General features: G+C 35.9%; 2 protein-coding genes across 6 annotated transcripts in view; one reads left to right on the forward strand and one right to left on the reverse strand.

Moving 5' to 3' along the window:
- Nucleotides 1-1,150: 1,150 nt before the first annotated feature.
- Nucleotides 1,151-15,026, reverse strand: LOC134537273 (golgin subfamily A member 6-like protein 25). The gene is made up of 5 exons (XM_063377545.1): nucleotides 15,015-15,026; nucleotides 13,410-13,909; nucleotides 12,728-13,337; nucleotides 4,710-4,831; nucleotides 1,151-1,280 (listed from the first exon to the last, which is right to left on the reverse strand). Exons 1-5 carry the CDS (start codon nucleotides 15,024-15,026, stop codon nucleotides 1,151-1,153), a joined length of 1,374 nt encoding a protein of 457 aa, XP_063233615.1.
- The window catches only part of LOC134537745 (uncharacterized), a 34,771-nt gene continuing 16,563 nt past the window's right edge, over nucleotides 2,309-20,516 (forward strand). The window contains exons 1-9 of one of the 5 annotated variants that reach the window (XM_063378511.1): nucleotides 2,309-2,671; nucleotides 8,429-8,591; nucleotides 9,079-9,156; nucleotides 12,481-12,639; nucleotides 15,804-15,961; nucleotides 16,828-16,990; nucleotides 18,231-18,343; nucleotides 18,852-19,038; nucleotides 20,296-20,432. In XM_063378511.1, coding sequence (XP_063234581.1) covers nucleotides 15,813-15,961; nucleotides 16,828-16,990; nucleotides 18,231-18,343; nucleotides 18,852-19,038; nucleotides 20,296-20,432 — 749 coding nt within the window. In that variant the 5' untranslated portion in view covers nucleotides 2,309-2,671; nucleotides 8,429-8,591; nucleotides 9,079-9,156; nucleotides 12,481-12,639; nucleotides 15,804-15,812. The other 4 variants (XM_063378512.1, XM_063378509.1, XM_063378513.1 and 1 more) reach the window with 4 other exon arrangements.

A 20,516-nucleotide genomic window follows, 5' to 3' on the forward strand; every position in this document is an offset into this window, starting at 1 on the left:
TACCTATCCTGTTACCATTCCCCAATCTAGTACACTTTTAACTTATAATTATATAAGTAAAAAAATATATATATATTTATTGATTGTGGAAACTTACTTTTTGAAACAAACATTTAAAGGGTTGATGTTTAAACACCGTAGTTAGAATTTTTAATTTTGTGTACATCAATTTATTTTTGACCCTCGAGAACTAGATTCGGATACGAGGAATATGTTTGAGGTACTTTTGGAATTCAAATTCAAGATTCATATTCGAGAAAATTGTGATTCGAAAAAATTCTGATTAATTAATATTAAATTTCAGTCACTTTTATAGGGTCCCAAGTGACAGTGATTGGTAAGGCATAGCGCTCATGCGGCAAAAGTAGCCGGTTCTATCTCAACACTCGAGCATGACTCAAATTTTTGAGCGTCGAGTACAAATCCAATTGTTTTGAAACCCACTATAGAGGTCCGATCGCCTCAAGCCCCTGGGAAAAATTATTTAACATAAAGCACCAACAAACAAATTTACTAACATAGTTCTGCAGTATTAAATGTAGCTACATTTAAATAAATCCAAGAATAGTTATTGAAATAAAGTAATTAAATATACTGTGGCTACATGATGTGAAAATTATTATTAAAATTTTATTTTGAGAGACATCTTGGCTGAATAATGAAATTAAACCACAACATATGTAATGATAGACAAACGGTTGTATAGGGCTTGTCATGCATCCTATACATCTGCCTACCGAGAGATTGTGTAAGGCTTGTCATGCATCCTGTACATCTGCCTACCGAGAGATTGTGTAAGGCTTGTCATGCAGCCTGTACATCTCCCTACCAAGAGATTGTGTAGGGCTTCTTGTGCAGCCTGTACATCTCCCTACTGAGAGATTGTGTAGGGCTTGTCGTGCAGCCTGTAAATCTCCCTAACGAGATATTGTGTAAGGCTTGTCGTGCAGCCTGTAAATCTTCCTAACGAGAGATAGTGTAGGGTTTGTCGTGCAGCCTGTACATCTCCCTACCGAGAGGTTTGACACTGTGTCGTGGATACCCCTGAGACTGGGGACAGGTGCCTACATTATCAGCCGCCAGGCAAGGTAACAATACCTGGGGAGAACTGACAAGTCACAGTGAGTGCAGCAGCCAGTGGACTCCGAGCTCACCTTCCGGTTGCAAGCACTTTGGAATGTCCTGATGCCCAGGTAAGGAATGGAGCAAACCACACGTCATCTGAGATGTCTGTGCTCTCTGTGCCCTTGTCTGTGGCACGCAGGACATTTTCTTCAAATCTGGGGCATGTCAGGCTACACATAACACTAACACTTTTAACATATTAAAAACTTAAACAAACATGGCTCTCACCCGACTAAATACCGTCCTATTGGTCACACTGATTCACGTACTTGAAAGAGTTGGGAGTAGACCATGTTCGTTGCGTTTATCTGTACATGACTATCTGCATGCATCTCATATGATAGCGTGTTACAAATCAGCATGTGTGATTCATATCTACGTCCATGTCAACAGAGATCACATAACACGCCTGCCTCTCAATGAGTGAGACTTTACTCCACAATATGGACAGCGTGTTTCAGTAGCTTGTGGATGGAAAATATACTGCGATTCACACTTCATAATCACATTATCTTACCACATACACTCTCTTTACCTAACTGCACTTTCATCTCTCAACCTGCATTAAATTTTTCTCCTAAGTTGAACAATTGGGGCTATATTAAATTTTTAAACATAACACCAAACTTAAACTGAGCAAGTGATAGCAGTGTAAAAATATGAAACAAAATGAGAAAAATATTTCTAATGTTTTAAATTTTTTATCATGTTGGAAGGAAAAGTAGGTTTTTGGAAATTGTAAATAAAACCAGAAAAATATGTAATCCTATCTAACATGTTTCATGAATTTAAATAGGTACCTAGTTAAAATTTCTACCTAAGAATAAATAAAGCCCAGCACAATTTGTTTAGAGACTATTTTGATTGATTGGCAGATAACCAACTATAATAAAAAACAATTTCGGAAACTTTTATGAAATTTTAATTTGGCACATAGATACCTTTAATATAGCCCTGATACAGTAATTTCTTATTGATACTTATCTATTGTTAGAGATTGAAAATATAAATCTGAATGCTTAGGTACGTATATAAAAATTTATCTATTTTATTGTAAACCCTAGGATTTAATATGTACTGCCGTGTCATACGTGTGATTTTTCAAATGTGAATCAATAACAGTTAACTAGATGTTTGAACTTCGCGGGGCTATAGTTGTAAGAAAAAAATACCACCAAACATGTACGCTGTATTCATCCGCTAAGAAGTAGATAGTTCCGAAAGTGTGACATTTGAATAACAGTTGGAAGTAAATGGTGTTTGCAAGAAATAGTGTGTTTCTTTAAAATATGCCTCATTGTGAAGCACTGGATCCATACCTTTTCAACTGAAGTGTTTTCTAAATAAGAATTAAGAATCAGCTGATGCACTAGAGTATAATCGGTATGATGCTGTTGAAGTTGCCATGATTGATTTCACGCGTCTTTCGGGAAGAGAAGCAGAGTTAAGTTTTTCCGTACAATGCTGTACGAGGAAGGTTGTCTGATTTGTAACACGGTTAGATGACCTGACATCACAGTTATTAGTTGGATTTCATTCAAGCTAGGTAAGAAGTGTTCTGTAAATTAAATTATTACGTTTGTTAATGTCGGACGTAGTGCCAGGTCACGTAGCCATTGAACTCGGCAGAGCTCGCATTTTCATTTCGTCGTGTCTATTATTTTGTTTTATTTTGAAATGTCTACAGAACGTGTAAACAGGCGATGTGTGTAACTTCTTGTGACCATTTATTGAAGTGCTTAGTTTCCCCGTATTTAGTTTTAACGATCGTTCCATGCGATCCTCAATGGGTGCGGTAGTATTTCTGACGGCTAGATAGTCGATACGAGTCGGGTAATGTAGTGCGTAATACTAATATAAAATTGTAACCGAATACAGTAATATAATCGTTTGTCTCTTAAATTTTATCAACCTTCAGCAGACAATTACGTGGAATTTTTCATGTTACGTTTTTGAGGCGGACGTATGTATCTTACAAATTCGTATTTAAATAAGCCGAATGACATTGACAAAGTTCCGCAAAGGAGCTTCTTTATTATTTATACATTCAGCAGTCGGTTTCAGGGAGTATATTTTAGCATAATAGTGTGTTGTCGCCGTTTTCTGAACATAAGAAGCTCGAATAGCCTGCTAGAATTTTGAACTGTTTTTGTCAGGTAGTGGCAACTGTGTTTACACTTTTTTTTTTTATTCCACAACAAACTTGCAGTGGGAAAACATGGAGACAGGAAATAGAACAAAGAGAACATATGTTTCTTACGCTACAGGATTTTGTCAAATTATTAATCAAACGTAATAGAAACTAGGTTCGTATTTTTGTTATTTACAATATTTTGTCTTACGGTATGGAGATATTTATAATTTTTTTTGTTAAATTTGTAACTTTTATATTTGTTAAATCAGAATCCTGTTTGATTATATTATCTATTTTAAATATAAATTCATAAAACAAAAATAGTTAAGCTAATGTTAATTATTTTATAATTTGGTTGGGATTAAGCGAATAGGCCAAGTGGAGTGTAAATAACAGTTCTTTTAATTAGCCTTTTTAAAAGAGTTCTTTATTGCACTTGCAGATCTCAGTTTGTGGATCACGTAATATTTTAAGCTGTTAGCTTGGCTTTAATGTTTCTGGCAAACAGTAGGTTATATAAACCTGTAAGTTGGTCTTCACTTAGCCCAGTTATGAAATTAACCAATACATATTAGCAGGGGTAAATGTCTTGTATCTAATTTTGCAGCATAGCAACAGAGAATGTAATGGGAAATGTCTACTAATCTACAGTCTATCTGCATGCAGAATGAATTAGGACCATAGGAATATTTATTCCTGATTTTTTTTCCTCTCTTTATTTCATTAAAATGTTGCAACCAAATCAAAACTTAATACAATCATCAATATCAAGAAGATGTTACTTGTAAGATTCAAGGTTTTATAATTATACATATAAAGATTTTAAGCAGTATCAATCCACCTTTTAAATTTATGCTAGGGTAAACAACAAACAACACCACAAGTCCTACACCATTCCCTATCATGGACTTCTAAAGTAATCCCTGTAGAGATCCCCACAGCCTTATTTATTGTTTGCATAAGTGTTGCATGTGAGAAGATGCTGAAATCCTAAACAATGACTAGTTGTTACTTATACCAGCAATTTTTATTTTAGAAGTCAGTGTTTGACCTAACCAGTTAAGCCTCACTTAGGCCCACTTGCACAGTTGTGACTGGAGAAAAAGAAAACAATTGCTACATTTGATTAACCTTCAAGTCGTTGATTTAATTTCCTTTACCTGGCAACAAGCAGACCCTAGTGTAATCATACCAGTTCGTTGTTGACTTGCAGCTTCATTTGCTTCAGTAAGTATAATTGAGAACTAGTCTAGCTTTCATGTAACTTGCTTGCAATGGTTGGTTTATTTTGTTCAGTTCATGACATCTCTCTTAACATAATGTACAATAATCAAAAAATAAATACTTCTTGCTAATTCAACTGATTTTAAATAAAAAAAACAGGAACATTTCAAAAATATAAACTTTACCTTATTGTAAACTTCTTGTGAGCATTAAAGAGGTTACTCACCCTGTGTAATCAACACCCGTGGTGCTATTGATAACATGTTCGTACATGCATGAGTTTTTTTTCAGACACCAGCACTTGCTCAGCTTGGCGTAGGGGCTCGTTACCAGGGCAAGGTAGTTAGACTGGAGCAGAAGGTTTTAACAGGTGTTATGGTGGGTTGCCCAATCCAGGATAAGTCAACACAAGTCAGATACCTGCCTGGGAACATCTCCAATTAAATTGTTTTACTTTACATAATTTTTTAATGTGATTTTTCTCGCCGTTCCTTAAAGCATGTGCCCCAAAAAGCAGAGCAAAACCTTAAAATACACTAAATTTAAGGTAAGAACCAAATACAATCACCTTATTAGAGGATATTACTCAACTAGAAAATATGTTCAACACTTTATTCAAAATTAACTCTGAGTTTGAACATGGTTCCTGTAGCATGCGATTGATCAGCCCGCATTCAATAAGAGCTATAAAATATTGGCTACTACTGTACATTTTTTTAAATATGTACCACACTTACAATTACCGTAACTGTCTAAACACAATTCAGCCTGGTTATCATATTAAGCAATTTAAGCCTCTACACATGAAAGATACTCAAAAAACTATTTACACAAATACTTATTAATTTTTAAATGATTCGACCTGGTTATACTAATAGTCCGAGTGCTGCGGTACTGCATATTTTCCTTTCTGGGGCATGATTTCTTCTTTTACTTAAAGTAGTTCTTCTGGCCATAAATTCCACTTTCGATATTGTTTCATTCAAGTTTTTGGAAGGTCCCCCTCATGCAACCAATTGATACGAAGTTGTAACACTCATACCGTCAAATTAGGATGCCATGTAACGTAGCTGATCCCACACACGATAGTGCAAGGGCTTAGGGGACGGAGCTGACGACTTGTTCATTGATGACATCACTGTAAAAAAAACCAGGTCTCCTGATCCAGTGCCAAAAAATGGATTTTTGGCAATCCACCGAGCAGCTACTTGAAGGCTTGCCCGGCTCGTAGACTCGATGGTCGGGCGCACACACACTTGTTACGCCACGAGTTCTGCTTACCGAATCCCCGCCCGGTACTCTCGACTTGTGCATTTCTAATACTTAACTTTTACGTAAACTTTTTAAGTTTAGCCATCACTCCCATACAGCCCGGCCCGATGGCGGCTATCGCCCTTGCGACCAGCGAACACACACACGTCCGCACCAGTCAGCTGGTTGCTCGCAAAAAAGCCTCGTCATACTTGTCACTACGTCACTCTTCTCGCCACTCTCTTCTACCGCACAAGTTCATTAACGTATTTTATAGTTCATACTTGTCCACGTTTTTAGGCCTCACATAAAATATACGTATCGCTAAAATTAACAAAATACTTTAAAACAATTTAATCTAAAAATGCATTAAAAACTTGCGTGATAAGAACCAGGCTGCCAACTTCACCGTAAAATAAGACAGTTGTTTCTATCGGCGCTTACATGCCAAACAAATAAAATTACTACAAATTAACTAAAACTTATTTATTAAAATAAACTAAAAATTACTTAAAATTTAGAACCAAACAATAAACATAATTAACAAAATTAATCAATTAAGACAAATTTCCTAGTGGAGGGGCTGTTAATGTTTCTAGGTTTTTTTGGTCATAGCGAAGCTGCCCACAGTGTTCCTAAAGAGGCAGTTGCTGACAATTTCCAGGAGCTTTAGGAATATATCTAAAAGTGTGTGTAGTGGACTGCAATTATTTGAGGCCAATAATGGTACCTAATTAGTTTTTTTTAATGTTCTGTTTGATCAGTTTTATAAAACCACTCGCTTAACTTTTAAACATATCTTGTATACACACTAGCAGAAGGCAATGATTGCGACATTTTAAAAATCAATAAACAACCTGTGGTAATGTGCTGACTACTTCAAGTTTACTGGCATGTTGACTTTGAGATCTGTGATTACTCAGATGTAGGACCTTGCACATGCTTAAAATTACCAAGAGCTGCCTATGATCTCATAACTATGACTGATAGTCACTGTATGCTTGTAATAATAATACTGGAACCATCACCAATTCTTGCTGGCCTTCAACATTGCTGCGAGTTTGAGATAGTTCAGTATTGGATAACCTTAGACACCTTGCAACCTGACCTACCATCAGACTACATTGCCCAGTTACATTCCGAAGTGGTCTTGTATTTCAATACCCACCAAGAATGTACTGAAGGACCACTAAATGCTAATCTTGGAGCAGGGTAGCGCAGTGCAGTGATTATTTGTTCGACAGAGTGGAGCAACACTTACACCACTGGTGAAACTGCTTGGTGGTATATATTGGAGGTAGCTTGTTGAAAATTAGTGGAGTTGGATTTCCCCAGCCGTTCATTTGCACAGTTGAAGTGAACATGCCGTGTCGAAGAAGAGTAAAAACCATCCAAACTGACTCCATCCAGTATTGACCATGGTAGAATCGAGAAAGTATTAACCTCTTGAGAATTTGGTTCTTTCATTGTAAGAAATGCAATCGCAGTAAGGCGGATGTAGAATCAGCGGGCCGAGGAAGGATGAGCTTAGGAGCAAGAAGCCAGCAGCCCCATCCCATCAACGAGTGCACGTACAGACATCTGCTTTGCATGTCAATCACGGACTGTGCAGTCACGTCAAACACCTTTGCTGAGAGTTCAGGCATGTGACACATCAGTCTGTGAGCACGCACCGTTCGTTGCCGGCGGCAGCTTAAAAACATCTTATCCAGGTCCCATGACTGCATTTATAGTATAGGGTGCCATTGGATTGCAGTCCTTGCACCTAGTTCACATTGCTGGTACCTTGATTAGGAGTGTTGGGAGTTTGTTTTTGTCCCAAGTATTCAGGTCTGCACCAACAGTATGATACATGATTGCATGTAGCATTCATTGTCCAAAATTTACTAAATGACCGTGATGTTATGATATTGTTGCCTGTGTGCTACTAGATCTCTCACCCATGAATCATGTATTGTCTGTGGTCGGACAGTGACTGACGTGCCACAATATACCTGTGGTCACAACATAGTGAATGTTGGCACACATTAAAGCAATATGGGCGGAGAGTCCTCAGATGGTCATCCATAGTCTGTTTCCCTCAATCTCATGTCATGTTCCAACCCCTAGTTGTGTCGCACAGCCCCCATGGTATGTACGTCATTCAGAGTTGCGAATGTAAACATTTAACTTATGTGTGGATGGTCTTACTTACATACATACACACACACACACACACACACACACACACACACACATACACATACATACATACAGTTGAGATGGTCTTACTATAAGAGGTTGTTTTGACATTCAGAGGTTGTCTTAGAGTTGGTCTTACATTCAGAGTTGGTCTCGCAGTCAGTGTTTGTCTCGCATTCAGAGGTGGTCTCGCACTCAGGGAGGGCTTACAATTAGAGGTGGTCTCACATTCATAAGATATTTACCTGCACCTCATCTCAAAATATAATTGGCGAAATTTCCCAAGGATATTATAATACCATTTTCTTAGTTCCAAGTGAGAGATTACGATACCGATTTCTTAGTTCCGAGTCAAACTTGTTTCTTTAAATGTTAAGTGTTTTGTATAGTTGCTTAATGCTGCAAAAAAATAATTATTGTCTTCACATTGCTTTCATTGTTACTTTTATTCTAGTTGTTTATGAATATGTTGAAAAATATGTTCCTTAAATGTGTATATTTTCCACTCTTTAGGTTAAAGTAATATGGGAAACGTAATTCACCATACCTACATGAATTATTATGGACAAAACATTCATGTTGATAGCAAAATGTCGTGAAGAAATGGTGCTTCTCTGTGCAGTCCCATCACAAATGTGCAATTAATGGGTGGGATGTGCCTACTCCGCTGTAACAGGTAAGTTTGTTGTGACTTTCTCCGGCTTCTCATGTCAGTGTGCAACGTGACTATGAAATATGTAGTTCTGTTCCATATGGCTTATTAAAAGTTTGAAGTGGTTAACTGTTTCCCATAATACATTTTATGTAAAAAAAAAAGAGGTTGATTTTTTTAATTTATTTTTTTCAGTTTTTGGCATTCTGTAAATTTTGAGACTTTATCAATGTTTGACACTGTTGTAATATTTAATGGAAATCCTTCCTGTTTGCAAAAAGGAAGTAATTTCTGGAAATGTACAAGTGTTGGTTCACACAAAAAACATTCTGGAAAAATTCAACGAAAGTAGATAAAATGGTTCAATTTAATAACAATAAAACAAGTGTGCCACAGTTGTAAAAAAAAATACCTATATATGTACGTAGAGTAATGTGTACATGTAAGTACAATTTGGACAGTAATATAGTATTTAAAGTATTAATGTAATGTTTCTCTTGTTGATTCTCAGAAACAATTAATCCAAGTTGCTGTGTGGGATTGCCTTTATGCTTTGAAGAGAGGATATCTGGACCTACACAAGATGTTTGTAATTATCATCCACTCCCTCCTGCGTTGCGTCTCTTTAACTCATTGCTTTACATGTGGAGTGGGTGCTGTGTGGTTTCTCAGTGCTAGGACTGTGGGCCTATTGTCTAACCTTTGTAATGTCTGCTGCAAGGGCGGAAAGGGTTGAAATAACTCGAACACAGTTTAGGTTTTCTTAAGCTTTGTACTCTTCTTGGTTTGAATTAATCCACCAGCTTTCAGAAGTTCCGCATCTTCATTAACACACCTACCCTTACATTCACTTCAGAGCACGGCTGCAAGTGCCAGACCTGTGTGGTCCATCACTGCAATACACATCTTATTTGGTGATAGTATGAATTTGGGTGGGTTAAAAAACTTGAGCTCAGTGATTAATAGCCCACTCTAATGTGCAGGTCTTAGCTGTGTGCATCATAGTAGGGGAGGATCCAGGATTGTCTTCGGGGGGGAGGGGGGTTCTCTGGACCTAGTTTATTACCTGTTGATAACTTCAAAAGTCATACTATACAGTGTATATTTTATTATATTTGCGGGGGCGTGCCTCCCCTCTAAATCCACCTATGCATCATAGTGTGCATCGTATAGCACAAAACATCACAATCATTGCAGATAACTCTCACTCAGTTTAATAGTTACTAAATTGGAAGAAAAAAAATTGATACATGAAAACAAGTTTTAAAGTACTTTATATATATATATATATATATATATATATATATATATATATATATATATATATATATATATAAATAAAAATTTAACTTGTGTTTGTGTAATCAAGCAGCACAATTTTTTAAAGAAGTAACCTTATATATGTTCACTTTTAAAATGGATCTGAAACACACATTTTAAATAAATTTGGGGTCAATGCAAGGTTTGAAAGCCCTAAAAGTCGTGAATAAACTAAGTAAATTGAGGGACTGGTTACTAAAGTTACAAAAAAGTCCCTAAATAAGCCATTCTGGAAGTCATGAAACTTTAATTTCCAGCAGCCTTTTGCTCTGGCTCATTTTGTTTTTGGACCCTCACATCAGTTAATAGTTGCATGTTAAATATAAATAGATGCGGGACTTATCCACTTAAATCATGCCTAAAATCATAAATCATCTCTGAAGAGGTTTTAACTTTCTAACTTTAAAATTGACATTCCTGCAAATTGTAGAAAATTTCTGACTATATTGTTTTTGGTTGTATATAAAAAAAATCTAAGAAAATCCTAAAATTGTTTCTTCAGAATTTTATTGTAGACTCATTGAAAATTAAATATGTATATAATAGGTGTCATTTATCATCATTCCCACTTGTTACAATCTATGAATCTTTGTCCATTATTCTTGTACATATTCATTTTGGCTTAACTTAGTGTAAATAATTTGTTTGATCTTCGTTGTATTATTTAAATTAGGTACATGCTTGGTGTAAATAAATACTTGTGCAACTTGATGCAAATTGTGGATGAAGGTTTAGTACATTGATAGCCAGTAAGTAATTTAATTACTAAAATAATGTTAGGAAAAGATAAGTAATCCAATGACCAAAGAATATTGTTGTTTGCTGGACTTATTTTTGATAAATAATGTATTTTCCTACAACTATATTACCATAAGAATTAAAATTCAGTACAATACTGTTTAATGCTCATATTATGTCTTGCAAAAGGTATTTAGTGTAAAGCAAAACACTGACTGGTAAAGAAATTATGAGACTTGAGAGATGTTAAATGTAAGTCATAACGTTTCAGGGTCTTTGTGTATGTTGCTGAAAGATGGTGGATGTTGCTTCTTAAGGTGTAAAACAGGTTAAAAACAGAAGAATACATTTGATTGTAGTACAAATACAAGAAGTAGCTCATCATGGCTACTAGAGTAAGCATTTCATCGACAGAGGCTGCTTTGGTTTGACCGTCGAGATTGTGATTTGGAACGTCGATGATTCAAGTCACCATTCACTTCAGCTGACTGATTGCAGTTGCAAGTGGATATGGAGAGAGGGTTTGAGTGAATATTTTTATATCAGTTTTTGTGAATCATTTCATGGAAGTTATGAGGTTTTGAGGTTTGTGCGCCCTTCAATGTTACCCTTGTCAAATATATGTGAAGGAATGGGGAAGAGGGGTTAATTTTTAAAGTAAGGATGTATTCTTATAGCCAGGTGAATTCTGTAGTGAATTTAACTAAACAAAGTATTATTAAGTTATTGCTGAAAGGGACTAAAACTATCCATGAGCTCATAAAGATCAAAGTGTCCGCATCCTCCAAAGTCAGGTAAGTTAAAATTGGTCAGGAAAAGTCAGGAAATTTACTTTAAAACCGGGGAAAGTCATGGAAATTCCTCAGTGAGAGTAATTTAAGGGAGAAATGTCATGTTCTGGTATGCCATCACCCAGACTTTGGACAATTTTTTTTTTGTTTCCATATGGTGTTTTAAGGCATAGTCATGAACTAGTGCAGCTGTAGGGGTGGTTGAGGCTGGATTGTCTTTTAACATTTTTCAGAAAATTGAAAAATATGTAAATTAACACTGGTTGGGAAGAAGACAGCGATGACTCACAATATACTATATTTTTTTTATTATTTCATGTAATAAATATTAAGTTATGTGTAGTTTCTTGTAGTAATACTGTTAACATTATAAAAACCAATATTCAACTCAATATTTTGGGTTTATGATCATTAAGCTCTCATAATATTAAAAATATTTCATCCGCTTGAAGTTATTTTACCTCCTAAGAGTAGTTCCAAAAAACTTTTGTTAGGAAGATTTTTTACCACGGCCATGCAGTATTAGGAATTTGCCGGATTATCTAACTTAAATATTGTTTTGAATTCCACCTTCTAGGAAACAGGAAACCACATTACTTGAATTAAACTGACAGCAACAATAAAATGTGAGTGAATTAAAAATACCGGCAGTACAGTAATGCAACCTGGCATTCAAGGTCAACAGCTGGAATCCACCCAAATAAATCTGAAATATAACAGAATGTGCCGGACCACAGAATGTCGGATTAAAGTCGATTCTATGTACAAAGATAACTCACCTGACTTTCTTGTACTAGCACTGTTACACATTAGCAGTAGCTAAAGCAGGAACCAATAGTGTTTCTGTATGTAAATAGTTTTGCTTATTATAAAATTACTAATTTTTTTACCTCCAAAATATGTTATTATTTGAGTAGTAGGTTCCTATTCGTAGGAAGCTGTGAAGTGTTGAAAAATTTTTATACTTAACAAAACAACATTCTTCTAATTAAAATATTCTATTCTTTGTTTGCCATGTCACTATTAAATTGGAAGGCTTCATACAGAAGTTTTTTTTTTTGCAGGTTGGTGTATGTGATATCATGTGTGGCTGCAGCCTCGTTCTCGGCGATGCTGCACTATGCCTCAAATTATACGTCCAGTCGTGTAAAGAACATTATTAAAGTGCTAGTACTGTAGTAGTGAAGAGTTCAGCTTTAAGAAACAATTGTTAAGCCTCATAGGTAAGACCTTATTGCTGAATAATGAGACATCTAGGGAATCATCTAGGGCCTGTCTTTGTGAATACCGCAGCAATAGCACCATACACACCGTACTCTCCTCTCCCACACCATGCTCTCCTCTCCCACACCATGCTCTCCTCTCCCACACCATGCTCTCCTCTCCCACACCATGCTCTCCTCTCCCACACCTTGCTCTCCTCTCCCACACCATGCTCTCCTCTCCCACACCATGCTCTCCTCTCCCACACCATGCTCTCCTCTCCCACACCTTGCTCTCCTCTCCCACACCTTGCTCTCCTCTCCCATCTTGCTCTCCTCTCCCACACCTTGCTCTCCTCTCCCACACCTTGCTCTCCTCTCCCACACCTTGCTCTCCTCTCCCACACCTTGCTCTCCTCTCCCACACCTTGCTCAACCTCTCCCACACCTTGCTCAACCTCTCCCACACCTTGCTCAACCTCTCCCACACAAGCTCTCCTCTCCCACACCAAGCTCTCCTCTCCCACACTTTGCTCTCCTCTCCCACACCTTGCTCTCTTCTCCCACACCTTGCTCTCTTCTCCCACACCTTGCTCAACCTCTCCCACACCTTGCTCAACCTCTCCCACACCAAGCTCTCCTCTCCCACACCAAGCTCTCCTCTCCCACACTTTGCTCTCCTCTCCCACACCTTGCTCTCCTCTCCCACACCTTGCTCTCTTCTCCCACACCTTGCTCAACCTCTCCCACACCTTGCTCAACCTCTCCCACTCCCCCACTCCTTGCTCAACCTCTCCCACTCCTTGCTCAACCTCTCCCACTCCTTGCTCAACCTCTCCCACGCCTTGCTCAACATCTCCCACTCCTTGCTCAACCTCTCCCACACCTTGCTCAACCTCTCCCACACCTTGCTCAACCTCTCCCACACCTTGCTCAACCTCTCCCACACCTTGCTCAACCTCTCCCACACCTTGCTCAACCTCTCCCACACCTTGCTCAACCTCTCCCACACCTTGCTCAACCTCTCCCACACCTTGCTCAACATCTCCCACACCTTGCTCAACATCTCCCACACCTTGCTCAACATCTCCCACACCTTGCTCAACATCTCCCACACCTTGCTCAACCTCTCCCACACCTTGCTCAACCTCTCCCACACCTTGCTCAACCTCTCCCACGCCTTGCTCAACCTCTCCCACGCCTTGCTCAACCTCTCCCACGCCTTGCTCAACCTCTCCCACACCTTGCTCAACCTCTCCCACACCTTGCCCAACCTCTCCCACACCTTGCTCTACCTCTCCCACACATCGTTCTCCTCTCCCATGTATTACACACCTCTCCCACTTCTTAATATTTTCCTCTATTCCTTAATACTATCCAATTCACCTCTCAGATACTAGTCGCACATACTTTTACACCCACTTACTTTGCCATCGCACCACTTAACTATCTTCTTCCACTCTACCAGCCACTCAATACCCCACTTGCCACCTGCTTCGTGCTGTGAACTCCTACTCTGCTTGCTATCCCTCACCCTGCAACATTATCTATTTGAGCCAGCCTATGTCACAAGAAACAATGGTGTTTCATTGGGGAAGCATGCAGGGTTGTTCCATGACCTTTTTTAATATGTTCAATACTGATTTAGCTTTTATAATGATTCTAAAACCACTTTTAACACTGCATATATATATATATATATATATATATTTTTAAGTATGTGTTCAAGAAACTCATTCATTAAATTTTACTTAACTGTTACAGTGGCTAAGTTTAGTAACTACAATAAGAAAAATGTAATAACATAGTTAAGACAATAACCAGAATACTAATAACTCTTTAGCTGAGGTTACAAAAAAAGAGTTACGTGAAAGTTATGGCCTACACATTAAGCACATAGCTTAAGTGGCCAGAAATGAATAAGGCTTCACACGTTATCATAGTGATAATACAAAAAATCACATAAGGGTAATACATCAATCCCTCACTTAGCACGACTAATGCAGTCCTAAAAATGTTCATGTTATTCCAAATTGCATATTCTAAAGCATTAGTTTCCATAAATACCAAGGTTAATGTACATAATGTGTTCCAAAATGTGTAGGGAAATATTCTTCACGTACTTCAAAGTTAAAGTGCTTATTTGCTTATCACAGCTTATTTTGTTAATTATTAAAACTCTATAACCAACATTTTCAGAACCTAGCAAATTACCTAAAGTAGCTTTTTTTAAATTCCATTTAGATATTCTCTTTTGTTCTGGGATTCTTACAAAAACTCTAATTCCATATTTTCTGAAGTTTTTTCACTAGGTTTTTCACCAAACTTTCCTCTCAGCTACTACTTAGCCACAAACAATTCTGTTATTCTCCTGCATCATGCATCTCACTTCTTACCTTCTCTCTCATCTTTTTTTTTAACCCTAGCAACATGTACATTAGCCACACATGCTCATACATCCATTTAACCAGTGTTAGTCATTTATTTTAAGATAGCTTCATCCCTAAAGTGCTTTCTTAGGGTTTAGAGGTGGTTAATTGTTACTGCAATAAATTTTAACATGAATTTGGCCTATAGATCCAGGGGTGACTTTAGTGCCAGACAAGCATAGCTATTTCCCATGGCTCCGCACTGGCTATTTTTCTTTTTCATCTATTTTTATATATAAAAAATGACTAATGGTAAAAAAGATTTTAACGATTATTATGCCATTTATATTTCAATTGAGTTTTCATGTATTCACTTTAGAAAATTTTTAAAGAGTTTTACTGCCTCAATTAATGACACAATTTCACCGGAATTTTGATCGTTGGGGAGTTTATGAAATTTAATCAAGTATAATGTATCAGGAATGGAATTTGCCAATTTCTTAAGATATATTACACGATCATCATCGGAATATAAGTTCCAGGTTGGCTTAAATATGTTGTTTTGAAGATTTTTTTTTGTTCAGATTTACTTAGGGGTAAACCCTCAGGGCACTCCGGTAGGGCTCTGCAAAGCTTAGGGTCGCCACTGTGTAGATCATTTTATATCATTAACATCTTTTTTTGCTAATTACTTTTGTGATGATTCAGAAATGGTAGTTTTTGTGAAACTTTAATTTCGGTCATTATTTTTTAAACAGATTATTTGTTGGCCACACACTCCACAAATGTTATTATTATTATTAATTTTTTTTGTAGTTACTCAGGATGGTGGTGGACTCAATAAGTCGCCACACGTTTCACAAGATGCAGCCGACAGGGATGACCCCCAAGGAACTGTCGGAGAATGATGACTTGGCAACCTCTTTGGTTCTAGATCCACATCTGGGGTTCATTACCCATAAGATGAACATCAGGTGATTCATTTTTTTTTACCCTCTGCATAACAGCATTATGTTAGCACAGCTAAATCAATAACCCTATAAGTGATAGTTCAGCTCTTACTGGAGAATTGTTGCAGAATGTTGGAAAACGTGTGACGTTTTAAGTTTCAGAACAATCTCGAACAATTATTTCAATTGCATGCTACCTAAATAGCATGTTTAGCTATAGAGTACGTTTCAGCTAGTCCAAACACCTTAGAATTCTTGCCATTTGTTTTCTTTTTCTTAAGAAGGTGATGTTATAGGTTTTCAATTAGAACAATGTAGTATAAGCTATGTTGCAAGTAGCATTTTGTGCGGTTGTTCTGACGGAAATGCTCCACATTATCGTCGTTGCAGTTTCCAATTTTTTGTTTAGTTTTCAGTCTTGATGTACAGGAATCGCAAAAATTTCCTGCACCAGATTCAGTAAACAAACATTACAGTAACTAACCAATGCAAGAAAAAATTCCTTTATGATAGTATTTGAGGTGCAGTTTTTACAATCTTCTGAAAACCAACTTAGTCTGACTAACATCTGAATTAATATTTGAAAAAAAATGAGAGATGACATTTGTGCACTGTATGCTTAGTGCCCAGCGTACATCTTCTGTGGGTAGCAAAGAAAACATGTGGTCCCTAAACTGCAAAGGTAATTGGGCCTAGATTTTTGCTGAACTGGTCAGGTTATTGATTTTACTAATAACTTGTGTAGTAATATAGCTGTTTTACATTTATTTGTTAGAAAACTATTGGATATTTAATGCTTTTAAGTTTTCTGCTATCCATATTTATGCATGGCAATATGTGGCTTCCAAGATTTTTTGAGCTTGTTTAAGCTGTTAATTCTTTATTCTTAGGTACAGGCCCTTTAAGACTAATAAGCAAGAACTGAAGACTATAGTGGAGGATTTTATCGAGAACCAGAACTATGAACGTGCGTACAGCAGGTTGATTTCCGGGGAATGGTTGCCAAGAGCACACACAAAAACAAAACAGCAGCAACAACGGCTGGAAGAACATGTAAGTATATGTACTTGAAGGCTAAGGCCAACTTGTACAGTCATGCATTTAGTTTAAAGTTACTCTTGTTTGATTAACTTGCAAAGTGTAGCTTTGTTACATTTTCCTTCAGTGATTGTGAAAGTGAGCTTATGGGCAAAGCAACATAAGCTGAAGTTATTTGTTTATTTAAGTTGTGCACAAAAAAATACCTACCAACAAAAACATACACATAAAGACAATACAATACACAAAAACAATGCAGGGACTACCAACAGGGCAAACAAAACACCAAGAGAAATAAACATTTCAAGTAAACACATAAACAAAGGAATTCCACTAAGACACAAAAAAGAACAAAAGACAAAGGACAGACAAGCAACAGTGCTACATATCTAAAAAGTGATGTTTATTACTAACTGGATGTAAATGAAATTGTGCACAGTTAACTTTTCAAGTTTTAAACCAAATTATCTAATTTATTAAAGTTAAATATTAATCTATAAATAATGTTCTTTGTATAGTATTTAAGCAAAGTAGATGTTAATGGTCTATGAAATTGTGGAACTCTCGTACCAGTATTATCTAGAATATGTATATTTACAGTTTATTTTTTAACTATAACAATTTTTAATTAAGATTTAATCTAGGTGTGGTCTACAGTCTGAAAGAGAGGGTAATGTAGAATGAGGAAAATTTTTAAGGTTAAAAATTTTATATATTTTATTTGGCACAGATTAAATTTTCCCACCATCAGATGTATTAATAAAGTTCCAAATAACTCCTAAATCCTACGGAGTACAGCCAAACGTTTTCTTCATTGCATTGCAGTGGACAAAGGCCTAATGCAGATTAAAAAAAAAAAAATTTTTAATAGAGTTTTATTTTTGTGCAGTACAACAGCCAAGTGTTGGCGTGCTGTTTTAGAGGGCAATACATATCTTTGTATTTAAAAAAAATTATGGCTGCTATAGCTTTAGTGAATCTGTCAAGATTCACTGAAATAAAAAAAAAAAAACTTTCTAAACCATTTTTCTAATCTTTCTTATTATATAACATATTGTATGGATGTGAAATATTTTATGTATAATTTTGTTTTGAAAAAAAATATTATTGAGAGGTAGGATTTAATTGAGAAGTTAATCTTACGTAATTTAAAGTAATGTTTGTATGTGTAAAATCATATAAACTATAAATATTTTTGCTCTTTATTGGTTTGGTTTTATATTGTAAAATTAAAGTTTCTGGTAATTTTTTTTAGATATATAGATACCTACGAGTGTTTGACCGAAATTCTGGTTTCACAATAGAACCATGCTTTCGGTATTCCCTTGAAGGTCAAAAGGGGGCCAAAATATCTGCAACCAAAAAGTGGTAAGTTCTAGACTAAATACTGTTTACATTATTCATACATATCTAATATATACATATTTGCTCAAAATGTAGGTCCGGAATTTTTTAAAAATCCTGCCATTATATTTTGTGAGAATTAGTGGATATTTTGTTTTTTAACATGTGTGTCTCGGCTATTCAAGTATTCAGATGTGTATGCGACTAGTATATTGACCAGTTTGTGAAATATATTTTTTCACTTATAAATGAGATTTGTATTTTTACTGAATTATGAACTCAAGTTTGCACATTTTAATTCTATAAATTTAATTAATTCAGCCAGGTTTTGTACATCTTCCGAATCTTACTGCCATGAAAGTTTTCATTCTGTTCACCTTATCATATTAGTTTAGAAAAGCATTTAGAGGAAAAATAAATTTAATATAACAGGCTGTGTGTTTTTTAAAATAATATTAAGTATTACCATTGTGGACTTGTGTCTGAAAGTTCTAGAAAGTTGTACTTCAGGTTTCAGGCATTTTGCTTTCAGGAACAAAAATGAGAAGATATCATTCCTGGTTGGCTGCATTGCAGAGCTTAGCGAAGAGGAAGAAAAACTTTTGCTACATCCTGGAAAAAATGATTTCTCAGTGATGTACAGTTGTCGCAAGAACTGTGCCCAGTTGTGGCTTGGCCCAGCTGCTTTTATTAATCATGATTGCAGAGCCAACTGTAAGGTAATTGGTGTTACTGTTTTCTTTGTGTCCTGAAACCTATCCATACAAATAACTGTAGCAGTTTTACTTACCAGTTTTTTGGGATTAAACAGATTAGTTAAGCCACAAGATAATGTACCAATTCACATAATTTTGTTTAGAAAGTATTTGATGGGACCAAGAAATTAGACACTACCATATAGATGGTACTTTATAGAGAAATTTTGCCAAATCTTCACAATGTTATAACTTTTTAGATTCTATAGACTTCAAATACTAATACAGAAAGTATATTGTTTGGAAATAATTTTCAGTCAAATGATAAAAATCAAATTGGTACTTAAACATAAAAAACACCATAAAAATATCTAAAAGTTTAAGTAAAATAATATGAGTGAGAACGTTTTTCCTCTTAAGGTGTAGTTTTGCTACATTTTCTTCCATTTTTGCTCTGTTCAAGTGATTGCCGATAGTGTCATTGAAGCAATAAAATCATTTGCACGTCATAACAGGTTTTAACAGCTTTTGGTTTTGTGGCAATAATAATGCAGACACTTTTTTGTTGCTCATTATATCGCGGACCCTATTAGGGCATAGGTACAGCGAAACACAAATTTTACCAACATATTTTTTTGTAAAATGAATTTATTTTTATGACACTGTTTAAAGTATCAGAATCGTAAACAAATATTTGTGTAAACTTTCTTCGAAGACATTACAAATTTAGTGTAAATAATTTTTTAAGTGAGAGGAGAATATTTTACGTAACTCATAATTGAAAGAAAATCAATGGCCTAAAGACAGTTGAAACCAAGATGGAACCTTAAGGTTACTATCTCTTCCTATAACTAGGTGCATAGCCTATTCTGTTCGTATCCCTACTTTTACTGAAAAACAAAAAAAAAAACTATCATGCAAACAAGCTTAACAGTTTCGGTAGAATTGTAAATGAGTAAGAATATTGAAACAGTTATGTCTTCATATGTAGAAACTTTGATAAGTTGTCTAATGTGACATAAATATGTATGCATTAGCAAGATAATGGAGAATTGGCGTTTTTATACGATATATCAAATTCTACGTATATGAGGGTGATGGTAAAGAGAATTCTCTTAATAATGCTATAAGAGGTGTAATTTAAATTTATGTTTGTCTGAACAAAAATATTCTTCTTTTAATGTATTTTTGATAATTAGAACTAAGATTGGTTGTCATATCATATGTCTAAAATCTGTTATTTTGTATGCATGCATAAATTTGATTATGAACTTGTTTCAGTTTGTGGCGACTGGACGCGATACAGCTTGTGTGAAAGTTTTGAGAGATATAGAAGTTGGCGAAGAAATAACTTGCTTCTATGGTGAAGATTTTTTTGGAGATGGGAACTGTTACTGTGAATGTGAGACTTGCGAAAGGTGATTTGAACTATAAGTTTGGTTTTACTGTTATAAATAACTCTTCAGCTTACACTTTTATCTCTTTTATTTTGTTTGTGCTCT

The sequence above is a fragment of the Bacillus rossius genome, chromosome 12 (genome assembly GCF_032445375.1).
Source record: "Bacillus rossius redtenbacheri isolate Brsri chromosome 12, Brsri_v3, whole genome shotgun sequence".
Taxonomy (NCBI): Eukaryota; Metazoa; Arthropoda; class Insecta; order Phasmatodea; family Bacillidae; genus Bacillus; species Bacillus rossius.

What these genes read in the sequence shown, in the direction of transcription:
- LOC134537273 (XM_063377545.1), bottom strand. An exon ending in GTGTGGGAGAGGAGAGTACG is followed by an intron (nt 4,832 to 12,727) that starts GTGTGTATGGTG and finishes CTTCTGCTCCAG; the next exon opens with TCTAACTACCTTGCCCTGGT. An exon ending in ACGGGTGTTGATTACACAGG is followed by an intron (nt 1,281 to 4,709) that starts GTGAGTAACCTC and finishes GACATGCCCCAG; the next exon opens with ATTTGAAGAAAATGTCCTGC.